General features: G+C 40.2%; 2 protein-coding genes across 3 annotated transcripts in view; one reads left to right on the top strand and one right to left on the bottom strand.

Annotated features, from left to right (window-relative positions):
- The window catches only part of IFT74 (intraflagellar transport 74), a 78,958-nt gene extending 78,042 nt beyond the window's left edge, over positions 1-916 (bottom strand). Inside the window, exon 1 of one of the 2 annotated variants that reach the window (XM_060014858.1) lies at positions 843-916. The gene's annotated coding sequence lies outside the window, so the exon portion shown is untranslated. Of the gene's footprint in view, positions 1-670; positions 775-842 lie in introns of those variants that run through there. The other variant, XM_060014857.1, reaches the window with a different exon arrangement.
- A 2,236-nt stretch (positions 917-3,152) lies between these two features.
- The window catches only part of PLAA (phospholipase A2 activating protein), a 39,290-nt gene continuing 22,417 nt past the window's right edge, over positions 3,153-20,025 (top strand). Inside the window, exons 1-5 of the mRNA XM_060014856.1 lie at positions 3,153-3,669; positions 9,975-10,168; positions 17,099-17,199; positions 17,287-17,407; positions 19,666-19,833. Coding sequence (XP_059870839.1) covers positions 3,521-3,669; positions 9,975-10,168; positions 17,099-17,199; positions 17,287-17,407; positions 19,666-19,833 — 733 coding nt within the window. The 5' untranslated portion in view covers positions 3,153-3,520. The remainder of the gene's footprint in view (positions 3,670-9,974; positions 10,169-17,098; positions 17,200-17,286; positions 17,408-19,665; positions 19,834-20,025) is intronic.

Below are 20,025 nucleotides of genomic sequence, written 5' to 3'. Positions count from 1 at the left end.
TTTACTATCGTGGAAGAAGTTTAGTTAGCATTAGATCAGTTCCACCGGGTAAAATAAAAGGGAGAGGCACTAGTAACAAATATGCCACTAACTTCGGGGTTAGTCATTCAAATGTTCACACAATCGCTGGGGTTATTCACACAACCAGAGAGGTTCCAGAAAGTTTAGGGACGCTAACGGAGCTCCGTCAGTTACCAGCCATATTATCCCCTGTGGACGTGTTTCCCTATCTGCAGTGTGGAAGCGAGCTCTAGCTTGCACAGCCGCTGTGACGATTCCAGATACTTCACATGAAACATCTGGTTCCTAATTATTACAATCATTATCCTCCCCAAATCAACCATTTTAACATATAGGAAGAAGTGGAAAGTTGCTAAGTCCCTTCCGCTCTGACCAACAGACAGAAATCTATTATTACTTCGCGTAAAATCCCTCAGCCCACAGTGAACTTTATCTTTGAGGCGCTCGAATCGTTCCCTCTGGTCTCGCCTTGGCAGGTCTCCACAAGGGACTGTTTGAGGTCTCTCCTCACGCTCTGCCGGACTATAAATGGAACTTCCTTGGCGGAGGAGAACACCTAAGAGCTGGATTTATTTTGTTTGAAGCGCATCAGCATCTCCAAGGCTAAAATAATCGGCAAGGGAGGCAAAGAGGGATCGGGATTTCTCACCTCCGCCAGCGCTGAGGGCGCGGAAGGAGGGAGGTCGCTCCGCGGCGGGGCGCGGAAAGAGCGAAGTCGCACGACTCAAGGGCACTCGCACTTCTTTCCGAGCCCTCCACCACCGCGTAGCCCTCTAGTCGGGCCCGCGAACCCGTTAGCTCACCCGAGACGCCCCGCTCACCTGCGCGCAGCTTTCCTGGGCCCTCAAGGCCTAACCCCTAGTGGCCGCTTGCCTTCGCGTCTCCCGGCAACGGGGGCTGGTCGCGGTGAGGCCCCCTCCTCCTGATTGGCCAATCCTCGGCCTTCGCTCAGTGAAGCGAGAGTGAAATGCTCTCGCGATGTTTGAGGACTAACTTCTGTTACCTCGATACCTCTGGAAGACAGGGAAAACGGCGAGTTGGCTAGGGAAGAATATTTTTTAAAAACGTTGGTTTTCTTTGTAATCAGAGTAACCTCTCTTGATTGTGTGCATGACCTGAACTCACTCCAGCGAGTTTTATCATATCGCTGTGTAACATCATTTGTAATACATCAGACTTTTTAATAAGACTTATTTGAAGTTATTCCGTGGTAGGCAGCATTCACTGTACAGTCTTTTTGTTTCTCATAAGTAGTAGTTTCCTTCCTGTTGGAAGGAATACAACATATACGATACAGCATTAAGTATTGATGCGATTCTGGTACCATGTTTCATTTCATTGAAAGTTTTATACCTTTAGGCTTCCTTTCAGAGTTATTTTGTGAGGGCTGAATTAAAAGCAAAGTTGTTTTAAAATAATGTTTTTTAAACATGTTTTTTTAAAAAATGAGAATTACGTCGTCTCAAATCCTATTTCTCTAATAAAAATAACTTGCAGTTTGTTTTTTTTCCAGTCTTCCAATAGACAGCTTAAATATGATGGGAGTTCAAAAAAAAAATGTGATGGGATCTCTAAACATACATACATATTGGACTTTTAACATTTTCACATTATTCCCATCTTGCATACTTTTTTTTTTTTTTTTTCCCGGTACGCGGGCCTCTCACTGCTGTGGCCTCTCCCGTTGCAGAGCACAGGCTCCGGACGGGCAGGCTCAGCGGCCATGGCTCACGGGCCCAGCCGCTCCGCGGCATGTGGGATCTTCCCGGACCGGGGCACGAACCCGTGTCCCCTGCATCGGCACGCAGACTGTCAACCACTACGCCACCAGGGAAGCCCTTGTATACATTTTTTACGCCCAGATTTATTCTCTTGTATACCTGCCTTCAAGTGGGTTAAAACCAGTGCAATACAAAATGAAATAATGTCATGTGATTGAGTTCTCAAAGTTTGTAAAACATTTTCACGTAATTATTCCATTTGAGACCAACATATTTGTAATGGTCATTTGTTATACTTATGGTCGTTGCAGTGAAGGGTGGTAGAATTTGCCATCCCAAAATATGCCACTTTGGTATTATAAGGATTACTTGGAGGGGAAGGCAAGTGAAAAGCAGGTACAGGAAAAGTTCTCTACTATTCTGCTATTTGCTTAAAAGCAGAATATAAATTTTCAAAAGTGCCCTTCCTTGCTTCTTAACCAGGAAGGACAAAAGTTAATCATTGGAGACAACTTCAGACCTTTACCATCCTGGAGACTGCACCAGTAGAATCTACATAAAAACTTTACTAATTAATTAGCCTTTAACTACTGCTAGTTTCCCATATAGTCGGCTTCCCATAATTTGCTGTCTCTAAAGATTTAAAAGTTCTTTTCTTTTATCGCTTGTGTAAAAACTTATTGTTCCTTTGTTAAGATGCCATATAAGCCCAAGCTCTCGTCACCTCTTTGAGTTATTCATCTCTGAATTTCTCCCTTGTATATATGACATACACGTTAAAACACCTGTTTTTCTCTTGTTACTGTCTTTTGCTACAGAGCCCCAGCAGAAAACTTTTCTGCTAGAAGAGTAGAAAGAAAAAAAGATATTTCCTCTCCTACAACCTCTAACTGTCCAACTATTCCGTATGTTGTCTCACAAAGAAGCTACTGACATTTCTCCCTTAGTGTTTTCAGACGTTAAGGACCCAGCATTTGCCATTTGTATAGAGATGTGACAGTTTGAGAGAAAATTTTAAATCTTTAACACGTAAAATAAAACTTTTTTTAAAGTACCAAAAACCCGGCTTAGTATTCACAGAATTCAAGGAAAGTGACTTGTTTCCAACTTGACCCCAAGCTCTCTCGTTTTAATTTAAAAAAGTTTAGATTAAAAAAAAAAATCTCGGGGAACTACTCAGAGAAGGTTTGGGGAAATCGGCGGCGTAAACCTGCCCCCAACTCTACCCGCGACGCAAATTCACTCAGCCACAGAACGGCCCTCAGCACAGCGTACTAAGATTTAAAATATCCGGATTGGCGCGCCTACGACTCACGCCCCGCTGGCGCGTGGCATTGTGGGATTTGTAGTCCAGCCCACATCCGGCATCACAATAAAAAGCTCAGCCGGGGCTCGGTGAGGACGCGGGCTCGGGAAAGTCAGGGATTCGGGCGCCCACTCTGAGGGGCTGGACGGTGGTATCTCTTTCTCCGTTGGCGGTCCAGCGCGCATGAGGGACTCGAGCCTCAGTTCCTCAACGGCCTCAGCAGTCGGGACGCACACACTCTGCGTCATGGCGGGCTAAGGCCGATGATGAATTCCGGTGCGCACGTCAGGGTTGCTGTGTCACTCGGCTCGCTGGGCGCGCCCCTTCCCGGCCGCCCTTCCGCACCGGCCTTCGGGCTCTTCCGGTCCCGACGCCTCTCACCTTCAAGGCCCTCTCCTGCTGCACGCCCGGCCTCTCAGACGGACTGATCTTGCGCGGTGCTCCGGCACCGGGCGCCGGACCTCCTAGGGCCATGGCGGGTGGCGCCGCCAGGTACCGGCTGAGCTGCTCGCTCCCGGGCCACGAGTTGGACGTGCGGGGCCTGGTATGCTGCCTCTATCCACCGGGGGCTTTTGTGTCCGTGTCCCGAGACCGCACCACCCGCCTCTGGGTCCCAGACAGGTGAGCGCTGCGAGTCCCGCTGTTACCCGGCTGTGCTGCAAGCTTCCTTCTCTGGGAAGAGAGTGACCCTTCCCTGCCCTATCCTGCCCTTTTCCTCTTTTCCCGGCCTTTCCGACGGTCCACGCTCCCTCCCAGTTCTTAGAGCACTGGCAGTCTGGGCACGCAGTGTAAGAAACTAGTGAGGTTTACGTGGAAAGAGCACCGGGTTGGGGGAACAGAGACCTACTTTCTTGTCCTAATTTGACCACTAAACGACTGAGTCACCTTGGACGAACTTCTTATTTTTTGTGGCTTCAGTTTGTGGACGATGATTTCCTGTGTTTCTTTTCGATTTGAAAAACTTTTGACGCCAGGTGCACCCTCCTTAATGAGGCCGTGTGAAAGCATCTGGCATGTGTAATTTAAGGAAGTCCACTTCTTTCCCTGGAATTTGTTCTGTAGTCTTCCCTCAAATTTGAGAATTAAGGTTCTCAAAAATTGCATTGCAAAAAGTTGTCTTGGCCCCTCTCCACGTTGTCCAGCTCAGACTTTCTTAGTCTGGGGTATGTGATAGACTTGGGCGGAGGGGATGAAACTTCTCAAATGTCTTCTGGATGTGGCGGAGTGTGTTTTCTTGATGTGGCGGAGTGTGTTTTCTTGGGGAGAGAAAGCCCATTGCCTTTAAAAGATTTTCAGAGAGATTAATCAAAAAAAATATTAGGAAACAGAAGGTTAAGCTCCAGTCCAAATCAAGTTCAAGGGTTTAGCCCTGATTTAGTTGTTGTAACAGGAAATTTAAGACCTGGAAGACAGATTTCAGTTCAGATAGGGAAAAATTGAGGTAAGTTACTTCAGGTAGTAACTCTCCCATCAGAGGTTTCACTCATTGAAACCATACGTTTTCCTCCATAAATTCAGATGACAACTGTTTATTGAGTGGCTCCTATTTGTTTGTGATCCGGAAGAAGAAAAGGACAGACAAATTTCCTGTGTTTATAGATCCTGCCTACAGTCTGGGAGGGAAGATGGATGAAAAAACAACCAAGTAAATCATTACTCATTGGCATGTGTACTATGAAGAAAACAAATATAGATATAACATACAGAATTGAGTGGAGGGTGATGTTAAAGAAAGAAGCCTCTCTGAGGAAGGTGTTTTTGGTATTTGTTTTTTTTTTTCTTAAATGATACTGAGTTTGAGCTGGTCTAGGGAGTGAGGAACCAGAAGGGTTGAATTGGAAGAGCACTGTAGACTGTAGGAGGAGCAAACACAGTGGCCCTGGATTGAGAAGGAGGAAATTCCCAATGTGCAGGAGGGAGTGAACTGTGAGGTGAGGGCAGGTCTTAGAGGCTGGCGGGAGCCAGATCATGCCCTGGGAAGAGGGCTGAGGAAAGAAGTTAGTGGGTGGAAGCCTTCAGAGTTTCAAGCAGAGGACAACATTATTTGATTTACCTGTGGAGAAGTTTCTGCTAGCTTCAGGTGGAGAATGAATCGCAAAGGGATAAATGTGGAAGGAGACCTGTTTAGAGGCTTTTGCAGTAGTGCAGCCAAAATACGACAGACTAAACTAGGGATATTGTAGAGGAAACTCCTATATTGAATTAGATAAGGTCTTCTCTAATGCTTAAGATTCTGTGATATTCCAAACCACTTGGTAACATTGATACATAACTTCTGTGTATTTGAGTACAAATTACTGATTAAGCTTGTACATTTAAAATTTTGTTCAGTAGAAGCACATGCCCAGTAGGATATGAACATTGCAGTAAAGAGTAGCTAAAGGATGCTTGTTGTAATAGTTGAATTCTGTTGAACAGCTAAATCCTCAAACTTTTACAGTGGAGGACTGTGGTAGGTTGACGGGAGCTTAAATCACTGGATCACAGGAACTTGACAAACTTTGAGCTGCAATGACCCTCTCTTTGAAAACTGTTTTTTTTTTCACTTAGTTCATGTTGTCTTTCGGTTTTGTTTTTTAGAATTCATGTGGTATTCAATTAACACTGATTGAGAGCCTGCATTGTACCAGGCACAGGACTCCATAGTGAGGGATTGGTGAGATAAGGTTGTTTTCCTCTCATTTCCAAGTGCTGTGGTAGAGCATCTCATAGTCACTCTTAGGCATCCTAACAAGTGTCTCAGCCGTACCTTTAGTGTGATAAAAAGTGTCCTCAAGGCTGACATCCTGACAATTTCTATTTATTTCATGGTATATTAATAAAATTAATGAAGTGCAGTGAAATGTTTGGAGCCAAGTAGTAAACATTTTTATTTTCTCATGTACATTGTTGATAGGACTCTGAATTGGGGTGGATAATGTAGGGGTGGACTGGTAATGATGGGGGATTTAATTTAGTTTCAAGGAGGCAAAATAGTTCTATTCTAGGGTGGACTAAACCAGATATTTCATCTTTCACAAGAGCCCACTGAAAACCCAGAAAGCCTCCGGGTCTTCTGAAGGCGCTTCAGAATGGAGATGCCATTTTTTGGTTGTACATTGAACTGAACCAGTCAATATGCCTTTGTTGCAGACTGCTTCAAGCCTCTAGAAGCCCACCTCAGAGTAAACTGGATTTCCCAAGTCTGTCACCAACGATTGCTTTGCCTTTTGAAAACTACCCGTATTTGAAAGACGCCAACTTCAGATTCAGCATCATGTGTTAAATTTTCCCTGACCATGCCAAGGCTGGAGTGACTTCTCCCTCATGTAAACACTCAGCACCTTGGGTCCTTAGTCAAGTAGTTATACAGAGTTTAAGAAATTAGAGCCATTCCCTTCCTACCCTCCGACCCACTATTCCCTTTTCTTGGAGGCAAAATTTTCATGTCTTTTAATGGCTTATTTTTGAATTTTGCTTCTGTATCTGTATATAAAGTGCTATACTACTATTTCTTTTCATTTAAAATTTCTTTTAGTTTTCTGTTTTAGCATTTTCTGTTAGTTCTTATTATGGAATATGAAAATTTAGCTCTCATTTCTACCCTCTACCAACCCCCATCACATATGCATCCTTTCTATGTCCTGATCCTTATAACATAGTTTAATTTAATGTAGACTAAATCAGTGTTTTGTGACTGTACAGAGTCTACACCTGAGCTGTGGAATAAACTATGATAACTTTTCCTCAACAATTTTATGATCTCCCTATAGCTAATAATTGTCTTATTTTTGGTTTTCATTTGTTTAATTTTCTATGTATTTATCATTAATTCAACTTCATATTGTTTGCTAGTTGTCTAACTCTCCTCTCAAGACCTCTAGACACATTGAATATATAACAGTTTCATTTTCCTGATGATGAAAACTTTCTGACCTGGTCTGTCTGCCTCTGGTGCACAGCTGATCCTGGGATCTCCCTTCACTGTCTTCTCAAGGATCCCTTTTTGGACCTCTTGTCAGATTTCTATTATCAATATCCTTTAACTTTCTTGGTTTTCTTCCTTGATACCTTATTGGAGCACATCCTCCAGGAGCTTCCTGAAATACAGTGCAGTGATAATAAATGTATTAAGACCTTGCAATTGGAACATGATTTTAGCCTGCCTAGCTACTTGAATAATAATTTAAATGTTTGTAGCATTGTAGTTTCCAAATTTTCTTCAGAATTTTGAAGCCATTGCTCCACTGTATTCACTGTGTTACAGTTGAGAAGTCTGAAGCCATTCTTATTCTTGACCTGTTACTTTTTCTCTCTGGGAGGTGGTCTATATTCATTCATTTTTCACGTTCATTAAGTATGGTCCCTTTTAATGTCCATAAGTCATGTCCATAAGTTCTGGGACATTTTCTTAAATTCTTTGGTTTCGTCTTATTTTCTCTGTCCTCTTTTCTGGAACTTTTTATTCATATATTGAATTTGTTTCTAAATTGCTTTTTAATTTCTCTCTATAAATTTTTTTCTTTCTCTCTCTACTATACTTCCTCAGAAGTTGCCTTAACTTTTTGTGAAATTATGTTTTTGTTTCATGGTTGCAATATCTTATACCTAAGGATGGCAATGCTGATTTTTTTTAAGTTATTTTCTCCTTAGTGGTCTGTTTCCTCCAAATTGGTTATTTCCCCTCCCTGTTTGTTTTGGTCACTATTTTACCCCAAATGTCTGGTAATTCTTATTCTGTGCTTTCCATTAAGGGTGGAGAACTAAAAAACTTGAAAGGTCTGTGTATCCATGGAGCTTCATGGCTATGAGCTTCACTGTAGGGTTATCTGGCTGGACTGTTTCATAGGACTGATCTCCTGCCTAGAGGATGATTGCCTGGCTTCTAGATTTTGTCTTTGGTGGTCTTGGCCTCTATGGTGAATGTACATGTTTCTCAAACCCCAAGGATCAACTGTGCCTTTTGTCTACCCCCAGCCAAAGACTTTCACCTTTTCTAAAGAAAAAACTTCAGACTTTTGCTGGGTACAAGAGGGGCAGTTGTCTGGCTGGAGTGTCTTGTCTTTTTTTTTTTTTTTTTTTTCTTGATGCTTAAAGCATTTTTTCACTGATTCAAGAAGTACTTAATGATTACCCTGTACAACATTGTGCTACAAACTTGGGCAGAACCAGCTCTGGATTCTGCCATTAAGAGCTTCACAGATCATTACAGTAGATACACACAAGCACCCATCTGTACTGGGGAGTGCTAAGGGACACATTTAGGTAGATTTAGTGGTTTATATAATATAGATTTTTAAACATGTCCTATCTTTTACATTTCTTTGGGCTTATTGATGAAATGGTTTCTAGGGCTTCCCTGGTGGCGCAGTGGTTAAGAATCCGCCTGCCAATGCAGGGAACATGGGTTCGAGCCCTGGTCCTGGAAGATCCCACATGCCGCAGAGCAACTAAGCGCGTGTGCCACAACTACTGAGCCTGCACTCGAGAGCCTGCGAGCCGCAACTACTGAAGCCCGCACGCCTAGAGCCCGTGCTCTGCAACGAGAAGCCATCGCAATGAGAAGACTGCACACCGCCACAAAGAGTAGCCCCCACTCGCCACAACTAGAGAAAGCCCGTGCCCAGCAACAAAGACCCAACTCAACCAAAAATAAAAATACAAATAAAAAAAAAGTTTCTAAAACGACACTTAAAAAAAAACACCACCAAAATAAAGTAAACAAGTTAAAACTAGCTACTACCAAATACCTTCCTTTGAAGATTTTTTGATATGATTCTGTGTCTGATTCCAAAGACTTTCAACTAGTCTTCCTAATTCTAGTTTTTTGTTCCCATTTCCTAGTGATACATAGTGCTGCTAATTCTTGAGCCTTCTGCAGATTCGTTGGTAAATTGGGCCTCTTACTTTCCCTGATGCCTGCTTAGAACTCATTTTTTTCAAGTATCCTAAGGCCTTTACTACTTTTCTGTCAGCTTTCAGTATTCAGTTATATTTCTGTTCTTTTTTTTCTTATTCTCTCTGGCCTTGTGGGTTTATGCCTTTCTTAAAATATACATAGATGGATAGATAGATATAAAATATACGTTATACATATTGTTGTAGTGGTGTTTGGGAAAGGAGTGAATATAGATGAGCATGTGGGCAGTCTTTATCTGGGAATCTTCCCTTTTATGTTCAGTTGTTTTATCTCCTTCAGCTAGATCACAAACTCCTTGATTTAGCTTGAATCAGGGATATAATTCTTTTATCCCCTTCTACAGCTAACTTACTGCCTTCCACATATAGTATATCATAATCTGTTGTTTGACCTGTTATGTAAGGGAGTGGTACTAAGTGAAGGATGTGTATAACAAATTGGTAATCATTCTAATTCCCAGGCAGTTATTAATATGCTGTGTCCCTAGAGCAGTCATTTGTATGTCCTGTATTAGTTCCTTTAGTTTGCATATTGAAAGTGATTGATAGTCTAGCTATTTAGATACACATGCTATACTAATGAGTGCTAAGTTAACGTTTCAGAGTGTGCAAATGTCCTCAATGTGTTTACGGCTTATTGATAGTAGATTCCATTATCCTAATTGCATGAATGTTTCACTTCACCAGGGATTTCTTAAGGTAACAATCACTGATAAGTAGAAATGCAGATGGAGGAAAAAAAAAAACCACTTATGATATTTGTCTCCTTTCCTTTCCTTCCTTGTTCTTTCTGTTAATTAACATACTCTTAACAGTGAAACACTAATTAAACTTCTCCTAATCTGATTAAGCCTCTGTAGTAGCTAAGACAAATTAGGTATTTAATATTTAATTTAAAACAATAGATTCTTAAAGTGGTATATAAAGTTCAACCTAGATACTAAAAGAAAATGAGTACTTTGACAACGTCTATCTTAGGCTAAGTCAGAGGACAAATGTATATCTTATGAATTATCATGTCTTTCCAGTCCTAACAGGGGCTTTACAGAAATGCACTGTATGAGCGGCCACTCCAATTTTGTCTCTTGTGTATGCATCATACCTTCAAGTGACATGTACCCTCATGGACTAATCGCCACTGGAGGAAATGACCACAATATTTGCATTTTCTCACTGGAGAGTCCAGCACCACTTTATGTACTAAAAGGTCACAAAAATACTGGTGAGTATAATGCTTTAGTATTTTTCTGTTTGAATAAGTTTCATCCTTTTGAAGATAAAATTCTTATATCTGCTTTCCCTAGTATTTTTTTTTTTTTTTGCGGTACGCAGGCCTCTCGCTGTTGTGGCCTCTCCTGTTGCGGAGCACAGGCTCCAGACGCGCAGGCTCAGCAGCCATGGCTCACAGGCCTAGCCGCTCCGCGGCATGTGGGATCCTCCCAGACCGGGGCACGAACCTGTGTCCCCTGCATCGGCAGGCAGACTCTCAACCACTGCGCCACCAGGGAAGCCCCCTAGTTTTTATTATTATTATTTTTTACCTATAGCTATGGCTTAATAGTGAAAACCTTTTGGATCATCATTGTTCTGCAAATTCTCTGTTACAGACTTATTGTCATCAGTAATGGTTGACATGATTATATATGTAAAAAGGAAAAGATTATGGTTTTATATACTTTGTAATTTTGGTTTTTCAGCTATCTTGTGCAAGAAATTCATTTACTCAGGAAAACTGAGAGCACTTCTTTATCTTTGGGCTGTTATGTCTGTATTTATGCAGCAAATTAAAGCCCCAGAAGGAATGTATTTAGGGTTCTGGTATCATTATTTGAGAGTATTTAATACTTTTGAACAGCATTTTCTGTGATTTGTATTTCTGATTCTTTTATATTCCTGGATTTGTGTTTGCTTAACAGCTCTTTGTTATAAAATGATATGCTTAATCAGTGCAGTATGTATACTACTTTTTTTTTATGTATCTGGAATAGTTTGGGACATCTGTAAGCAAATAGTATGGCCCATAAGCAGTCTAAACTTAATTTCTTTAAGGAGTTTGTAAAATGTTTTGTGTGTAGGTATGGGAAATCGTCAATACAGGGTGATACAGATTTTTTTAAACTTTTTGAAGGAAATCTTCAAATGTATACAAAAGTAGAGACATAGTATTTTATAAGTTATATATAAACAAACATAAAAGAGAATAGTGTAATGATCTTTTCTACTCATGTATTTACATAGCTTCAAGGATTATCAACACAAGGCCTATCTTGCTTCATCTTCTGCTTCTTCCAAAATATTATTTTAAAGGAAATTTCCAATATACTCTCTCATTTGTAAATACTTCAATATATAGCACTACAGTAGGGTTTGGCAAACTTTCTGTAAAGGGCCAGGTAGTAAATATTTTAGGCTATGCAGGCCATACAGTCACTTTCACAACTGCTCAGCTCTGCCATTGTGTGCAAAAGCAGCCACTGACAATAAATGAGGGAACATGTCTGTGTTTCAATAAACCTTTATTTATGGACACTGAAATTTGAATGTCATAATTTTCACATGTCAGGAAGTACCTTTTTTTTTCTCTCAACCACTTGAAAATATAAAAACCATTCTTAGTTTGTGCACTGTACAAAAACAGATGGCCTACAGGCCACAGTTTGCTGACCCCTCAAAAATATAAGGATTCTCTTTTTTTTTTAACTAATTAATTAATTAACGTTTGGCTGCGTTGGGTCTTCATTGCTGTGTGCGGGCTGTTTCTAGTTGCGGCGAGCGGGAGCTACTCTTCGTTGGGATGTGCGGGCTTCTCATTGTGGTGGCTTCTCTTGTTGCAGACAACAGGCTCTAGGCGCATGGGCATCAGTAGTTGTGGCACGTGGGCTCAGTAGTTGTGGCTCGCGGGCTCTAGAACGCAGGCTCCGTAGTTGTTGCGCACAGGCTTAATTGCTCCACGGCATGTGGGATCTTCACAGACCAGGGCTCGAACCCGTGTTCCCTCCACTGGCAGGCGGATTCTTAACCACTGCGCCACCAGGGAAGTCCCTCTCTCTTTTTTAAAAACAATATCATTATCACACCTAAAACAAAACAAAACCTAATTTCTCGTTACCAAATATCCAGTGAGTGTTCAAATTTACCCAGTTGTCTCAAATGTTTCTTTTTACAGTTTGTTTGAATTGTGACCCAAAGGTCCACTTGTCTTTCCATCTATTGGTTTCTTTCTTTTTTTAAATCCCCTCTCTATTTGAAACCAGCTTATTTTACCTGTAGAATTTCCTGTAATCTGAACTCCGCTGGTTAAAGCCTCATTTCTCTAGCCTCATGTTCCTCAGTCCCGTAGTCTTGTAAGCTATTAGATCTAGAAGCTTGATCAGATTCAGATTCAAGTTTTGAGCAAGAATTTTATACTTTCTGTTGTAGCACAACAGGAGGCATGTAATATTTCTTTTCATGATGTTAAGATTCATCCATTCTTTTTTTTTTTTTTTTTTTGCGGTACGCGGGCCCCTCACTGTTGTGGCCTCTCCCGTTGCGGAGCACAGGCACCGGACGCGCAGGCTCAGTGGCCATGGCTCACGGGCCCAGCCGCTCCGCAGCATGTGGGATCTTCCCGGACCGGGGCACGAACCCGTGTCCCCTGCATCGGCAGGCAGACTCTCAACCACTGCGCCACCAGGGAAGCCCTATCTTGATTTTTTTTAATGTGTTTCTCATAGAAACCTGTGCAGTAAAAATACTGCTTCACATTTTAGAGTATTTTTTCTGCCTGGTTTGTTTCTACTTTATCATAAGGTCATCTTTTGTTATTTTGTTAAGTTACTTGATGGTTTGAAGCCAAATGTCATTTCTTCCTTCCTTCCTCCCTCCCTCCCTCCCTCCCTCCCTCCCTCCCTCCCTTCCTCCCTTCTTTCCTTTCTTTCTTTCTTTCTTTTTTAAATTTAAAACATACCACATTAGTGAGTAGGAAATAAAGAAATTAATGATTGACATCTTTATGTCATGTCATTTTTCTGTTAGCTTTCTAGCCCAAATTTTATTTTCTAAATGGTAGAGTGGTACTGTTTTTTAGTCAGTGTATATATATAACACTTTCCAGTTACATTACAAGTTGCGGTTTTAGGTAATGGAGGAGGAAAGTGCCATCCCACACTTCGGGGCAAGTGCCAGGGCCCAAAAAGAGAGCTACCACAGTTTGCCTCTGGTCACTAGTTATTCAGCTTGCTCTCTCTTCTGCAGGCAAAATATACCCACTTCTCTCTGAATGTCAGACAAGCCAAAAGTCCCATCCAGTTGCAGCATCAAGTTCAAAATTAAGAATTTCTGGATGATACATAGTATTCTAAATATCAGGGAAATGATGCTCAGGTGTTTCTACATCAGGTCCAGACATAGTTCCTCTTAAATTTGGAGATCCGTGGACCAAAAAACACAAGTTATCTGTCACCCATTCACTCAGTATACAACTGTGGAATATTGAGGGTAGTCAGAGGAAGCACTCCCATTCAGAAAAGGGAGCAATGCAAGACAGCAGTTTCTAATCTGTAGTCATCTGAAATTCAGATGGGTGGCTGTTTCAAGGACCCCCTACTCTGAGAGTGATAGGTTTTTGTGATCAGTTCCCTCTGGTCTCCAAAAGGGGTTTCCCAATCCATTGTTCTTCATGGCTCTCCTTTAACCCTCTGGGATTCTTTTCTGTTATTCTCCTTGGTCACATTGACCCTCCTTGGGGACTACCAACTTTTTCAACTTGCTTTCTGCTTGTGGGAGCCAGGTGCACAAGGGTCGTGTTAAGTCTTGAACAGTCACAGACATTTTTAGTTATTGGCAGCATAACTCTCTGAAAAACTTATGTTTTTTACCTGTTTGATTTCCAGTCAGATCTCTTTGTCAGTAGTCATACCTCAGCTGTAGTCTAGATTTGCTGTATTACTCCCCATCTCTCCTTTCTTTCCCTGTGTGCCTCTTCAGATTTAGCTACTGAAACCTTGTGCCTTTCAGACGTTAGTTGGAAAGCTGAACCTTTAGGTTCTTTTCCCTGAGCTCTTTTCCCAGGTGAAAGCATTTATTTTCAGGGCAACAACCTTAATTTTCTTTGCTTTGAAAATGCTTTAAATCCATTTGGAAGTTTTGGCACTGTGCAGGATGGATGGCCATGTTTTTGATTTGTTCCTGTTGCATGGCTGGGTTTCAGTTGTCCTTTGCTGCTGAAAGGACTTCTCGGGTTTACATTTTTCATTTGGGCTTGAGAAGCAATTGGCTCTTCCAACTCTGCAAATCCCTAAGTTTGGACTCTTCGTTTCTGGCTGGGAACCAGCCAGTTCTTGATCTCATTCCATTCTTTTAGTACCTAGCCAAATGTGGCCAGTAGTAAGCGACACCCATCACTGAAGTCCTGTTTTCCAGCCTCTTTCTTTAGACTACAAGTTTGTCATGTCCTGAGTTATTGCCGGTAACAGCTTTATCAAATGTTCCTTACTACATGATAAGGAGCACCAGCCTTCTGTTCTGTGGTAATAGTCTCCTCATTACCTGCCTGTTAAACCACTGCCATATATTTCAGCTTTTTGCTTCAGCAGTGCCTCACTTTTGCTACTAATTCTGAATCGGTCAGGTAGGCTAGGTGACCTTGTGGTAACAGACAACTCCAGAATCACAGTGGCTTAATGCAATAAGTTTGCTTTGCTTCTTATAGATCCAGTGCAGCAGGGGGCTCTACTCCTTGTGGGATCCGGATGACAGAAGCTTCACTGCAACATGTGCTTTCACAGAGATTGGAGTAGTGGGGAGGGAGCATGGCTTCATTGTGCACGTATCCTTAAAGCTTCCGCCTGAAAGTAACATTATTTCTGCTCATTTTTCAATGCCAGAACAAGTCATGTAGCATACCTAAAGCCAAAGGAACTGGGGAGTTCAGTCTTACCATTTGCTTAGAAGGTGAAGAGCAGAAAATATTTGATGAATATAACTAATGGCTACCACACACGTTAAAATATTTATATGTTCCATGTATTTCCTGGAAACTTCCTCTTGTAACCTTCTAGCCTTTTGTTGGATTGGTACTACCTGGGCTAATGTCATCCCGGATTTCCCTATTTCCTAGATCCCGTGTTTTGTCATTCTTAACTTACTCTTTCATTTTAGTGTAATACAGCTGTTGCAGCTTCCTAAGAAAGCTGTGACATGGGGGTTAAATATATTGTATTTGCATATTGGAAAATAGCTTTATTCTAGTCTTATTGAATATTTGATTTTTTGGCTAGACGTAGAATCCGGTGTTAAAACCATTTAACCTCAGAATTTTGAAGGCATTGCTCCATTGTCTTTAATGTATAACGTTATTTAGAAGTTTGTCCCGTAGAAAAGATGGGGAATCAAAATAGCATCACTTTTCTGGTCCCCTCCCAAACTTTTGGAGTCTTCTCTATTTCTAATGTTATAAAATTTCACAATGCATGTCTATCTCTGTTTCTCAAAGTGCCTTTCATTGGGCACTTCTGTGGGTTCATTCAATCTAGATATCATGACCTTCATTTTTAGGAATCTTTCTTGTACTATTTCTGTGTTCTTTGCCTCATCTTTCTCCTCCCCCTCCACAATTATCTCTTTCTGGAATCCCTGTTAGATGTTGGACATTTTGAAATTACTTTCTAACTTTCTTAATTATCCTTTCCTATTTTTCATATATTTGCCTTTTGGGTCTAATTCTCAGGAGACTTTTCTCCCCCTAGTTTTTTTTTTTATTATTTTTTCAGTTTGGTTCTTCTATTTTTAGCATTTAGTTTTCTCGTTCTCTCATTAGTTCTTTTTTTATATAATATCTGTTTGCAAATAATACTGTATTGAAGATTTTTCTTCTGCTTCCTGAAATTGGATTTGTTTCTTATGGGTCCCCCAAACCCCTTCCCCCTTATTTTTCTGTTTCTTTGTTTTGGTTTTTCTCTCTCATGTAGGTGGAGCTTGATGTTTGGTGGGCTTCGTTAGAGGGTGATCTGATGGTCTGACTTTTTAGATGGAAACCCTCTCGAATGTCTGCATCTGGAGTTCTTTAACATTATTCAGTCCTCTAGAAAAGAGTCCTCCTGCCTCTTACTTAGGTGGAGTGGGATGTATGCCTGGCTGCGGATACTGTGGGAGCAGGGACACTGTAGGTACCACATTTCAGGATGGAGACTTTCTACTTATTCCCCTTGTGTTTCTTAGGGTTCCTTATTCCAGCCCTTTATTATGCCTGGTGACCAGAGTCTAGAAACTCTGCTTCAGTTCCTCCAGAGAATAAACCTCCAGTCTCCTTCCTGCAGTGGATAAGGATGTACTTTCCTGACACTGTAGGCTGAGAGGAGAGGTCTAGTGTTTCACTCTGTTGTGTGCAGCCTTTGAATCACTGTTCTCATTTTTCAGGTCCTCTGCTTAGCCCCATCCTCTATGGAACCTAGTGGCTGGATACTTAGTCTCAGTTTTGTGGGGCCAGTTACTCTGCTTCTAATCGCTTTCTGTGTAACCTCCTCCATTTTGCTAAGTCAGTTATGTTGTTTTCTGTTTTCTTTGTCCTTGTAGATTAATACCATTTATAGCATTACTGTGGATAATCTGCCATTTTTAATCAGAACTCTGTCTTTTTTGTTTCCATGTTTTTAGATAATTTTTCATACTTATAATTTTTAGCTTGTACAGTGTTACATCAAGATCATAAGGCACTTAATTAACCATTTCACTACTGTTGAGTAATGAAATGAGTCAGCTTCACTCTAGTTTTTTCTGTCATGTTAACTAAAGTGACCCTAAATAACTATATAAATAGCGTTTGAAAATCATTTGCATTATTTTCCTGTGTAGTTTCTTAGAACTGGAAGGGATTGTGCAGCCCACTTAATCCTGCTCCCTCATTTTACAGTCTAGGAATCTGATGTTAAGTAATATCCCTGAGGTCAGACAGCTCCTAAGTGGTATAGCTAGGACTTGGACGCACTCAGTCTGGCACCAGAGTCTGTGCTCTTGACCGCTGCACTCTTCTGCATTTCCATTGAGTTGAGCCTTAATTAGCTAATACTGTCACTTCATAAAGTGTTTTTAAAATTGTAGTGTTTTAGTAACTAGCAAGGTTGAGCATTTTTCTCTATGAAAATGTGTTAATTAATGCCTTTTTCCCCTTTAGTTTGTAGTCTTTCATCTGGAAAATTTGGGACATTACTTAGTGGCTCATGGGACACTACTGCTAAAGTCTGGCTGAATGACAAATGCATGATGACCTTACAGGTACAGTAGTTCTATGTGAATATTCGAGAAAATAATTAAAGATGATGATTCTGTGGCAATTTAACTTAATACCCATTTTTCTCACAGGGTCATACAGCTGCAGTATGGGCAGTAAAGATATTACCTGAGCAGGGCTTAATGTTAACTGGATCAGCAGACAAGACTATTAAACTTTGGAAGGCTGGAAGATGCGAGAGGACTTTTTCTGGTAAGATCAGAGTAGACAGCTTTTGTAATCTTTTTGCTTCCTATTTGCACAGGTGATTTTTTTCAAAAATTTAGAAGTTTTAAAGTGGTATTTGAGCCATTTAACTTGGGTGAATGTAAATTTTCTGACAGTTAATATGTAATATCTTTTTTTTTTGAATTATTTATTTATTTTTGGCTGTGTTGGGTCTTCGTTGCGGTGCACAGGCTTCTAATTGAGGTGGCTTCTCTTGTCGCGGAGCACAGGCTCTAGGTGCGCGGGCTTCAGTAGTTGTGGCTCACGGGCTCTAGAGCGCAGGCTCAGTCGTTGTGGTGCACGGGCTTAGTTGTTCCACGGCATGTGGAGTCTTCCCGGACCAGGGCTCGAACCCGTGTCCCCTGCATTGGCAGGCGGATTCTTAACCACTGCGCCACCAGGGAAGCCCGGTAATATCTTTTTAAAATATGTACTGAGACCTCTCATAAAACAACCAGATATGGACTAATAAATAGCTACAATATGGGTATGTGCTTCTGTGTATTTTATATATGTAATTTTTGGTACTCACTTATGTTTTGGTTGTCATTTGAACAAGTTCAGCCTGAAACTTCCAAGCATAAGTCTTATTGAGGGTGGGTCAGTAGTGTTATCTTCATATATGAGGAAAACATCAGTTGTGCTTTTATTAATATTGAAGTACATTGTTTAATAATAACAACTTTCAGGCTTTGTTTATGTTGTGGTTTCAGGTGGGTAGTCTTTTAAAACCTCAGCTATTAAATAACTCCTAAAACGAGGCATCTGCTGTCTAATATTAGAACTGATGATTTATTTGTGGGGCACTTAACATTTTTGGTATGATTTTGTTTGTTTGTTTTTCCTTTTATTTATTCCTTAAAAGTTGATCAGCATCCTGGATAATACTTCAAGAAGTCCCTTTGTGCAGATAAAACTATCTGTAGGTGGAAAGTAGACAATGAGTTGTAACTAAACATCCCTTTGTTTCTGCTTCCATACATACAACATATGTGTTAAGTTTTTATTAATCTGCTATAGATACTCTGAATCAGCATAGGAAATACTGAGCATGGGAAAGGTTTTGACTTCTGGTCTCCTTTATTAGGTCACAAACTTCTGAGAATGTTTTGTCTTTTAAAAAAAATTGTAGTGGCATCTACAATGCCTCAATTAATATTGAAAAAAATGGAATCTTATCAAGTTTTTAAAAACATTTAATATCCTTTGATGAGAGGAATAAATACACACACACACGTGTGTGTGTGTGTATATATATATATATATATATATATACAATCAACATAACACAAGAAGTTTTCATTCCATAAATTCTTGCCCTTTTAAAAAATCAATAGTCATTAATTTTTATTTTATCATTTTAATGCCTGCATTTATATAAATTATGAAATATTTCCCTTGGTAAAGCAACAATGTTTGGCTTTATATTTATGTTTTGGTTGAATCGAAAGAGGCAGGAATAGGAGGCAGGAAACTTGAATTCTTGCTTTAGCTCTGCCACTGATTGTGTGGTTTTAGATAAATTAATCTCTCTCAACCTGTTTCACATTTTAATAAAGTTTACTTTTCTATGATATTTTATTTCAAACTCTTAAATAATTGAAATCTTTTTTGTAATCTTAGTTTTTCTTTTCTTGGTGCTTTATAAATATTAATCTCAGTATTATGTGGTGAGAAATTTAGGGGATATTTACTCTTCGTTATATATCTGTTTATATTTTAATATTGTGTATGTTATGAATTACTCTTGTTATTGGGGAAGAGAAGTTGACATGAATTGTCAAGTAAAAATTGGAGGACTTCGCTGGTGGTCCGGTGGTTAAGACTCCGAGCTTCCACTTCAGGGGGCACGTGTTTGATCCCTGGTCGGGAACGAAGATCCCAAATGCCGTGAAGCCAATCAATCAATCAATAAATAAAGGATTTCCTTTAAAAAAAATTGTGGGGATCAGAAACTTATTTCTGGAGGGGTTTAAGAAATTTTTAAGAAATAATTTAGAGAAGATATGGTAAATATAGAACTTCCCAAGACTGGTGATAAAAAATACTGCCAAGCCTACAGTACAAATTTTGGCTATCAGGTTTTTCTACTGGAAAAAAAAAAAGTATTTCTCTAACTTGAAAATCAGTTTTTAATATTCACTGGTATGTGTTTTATAATGTTAATAAAATACATAGAGCCATCAACCAAATGATCCATTTTTATTGATTTATCATGTTCTTTTTTTTTTTTTTTCATACAGGGCATGAAGACTGTGTAAGAGGCTTGGCAATTTTGAGTGAAACAGAATTTCTCTCCTGTGCAAATGATGCTAGTATTAGAAGGTGGCAAATCACTGGCGAGTGTCTTGAAGTATTTTATGGTCATACAAATTATATTTATAGCATATCTGTCTTTCCAAATTGTAAAGGTAAGACTGTCTTATACTACATATTTTAAATTTTGTATTGAGCATTGTTCTATTCCATCTTGAGGTGAGGGGCAGAGGGCTAATGATTTAAATCAATTTACTAACTGTAACTTGAGTAATTTAGTAACTTTATTTCATAAGTATCTTTTTCCTAAAGGAGGAAACTGTATGATCATCTTTATATTAATTCAG

The sequence above is a fragment of the Delphinus delphis genome, chromosome 6 (assembly GCF_949987515.2).
Source record: "Delphinus delphis chromosome 6, mDelDel1.2, whole genome shotgun sequence".
NCBI classification, from domain to species: Eukaryota; Metazoa; Chordata; class Mammalia; order Artiodactyla; family Delphinidae; genus Delphinus; species Delphinus delphis.
Note: the sequence above shows the minus strand (reverse complement) of the source record. Positions and strands in the feature narration are given on the sequence as shown.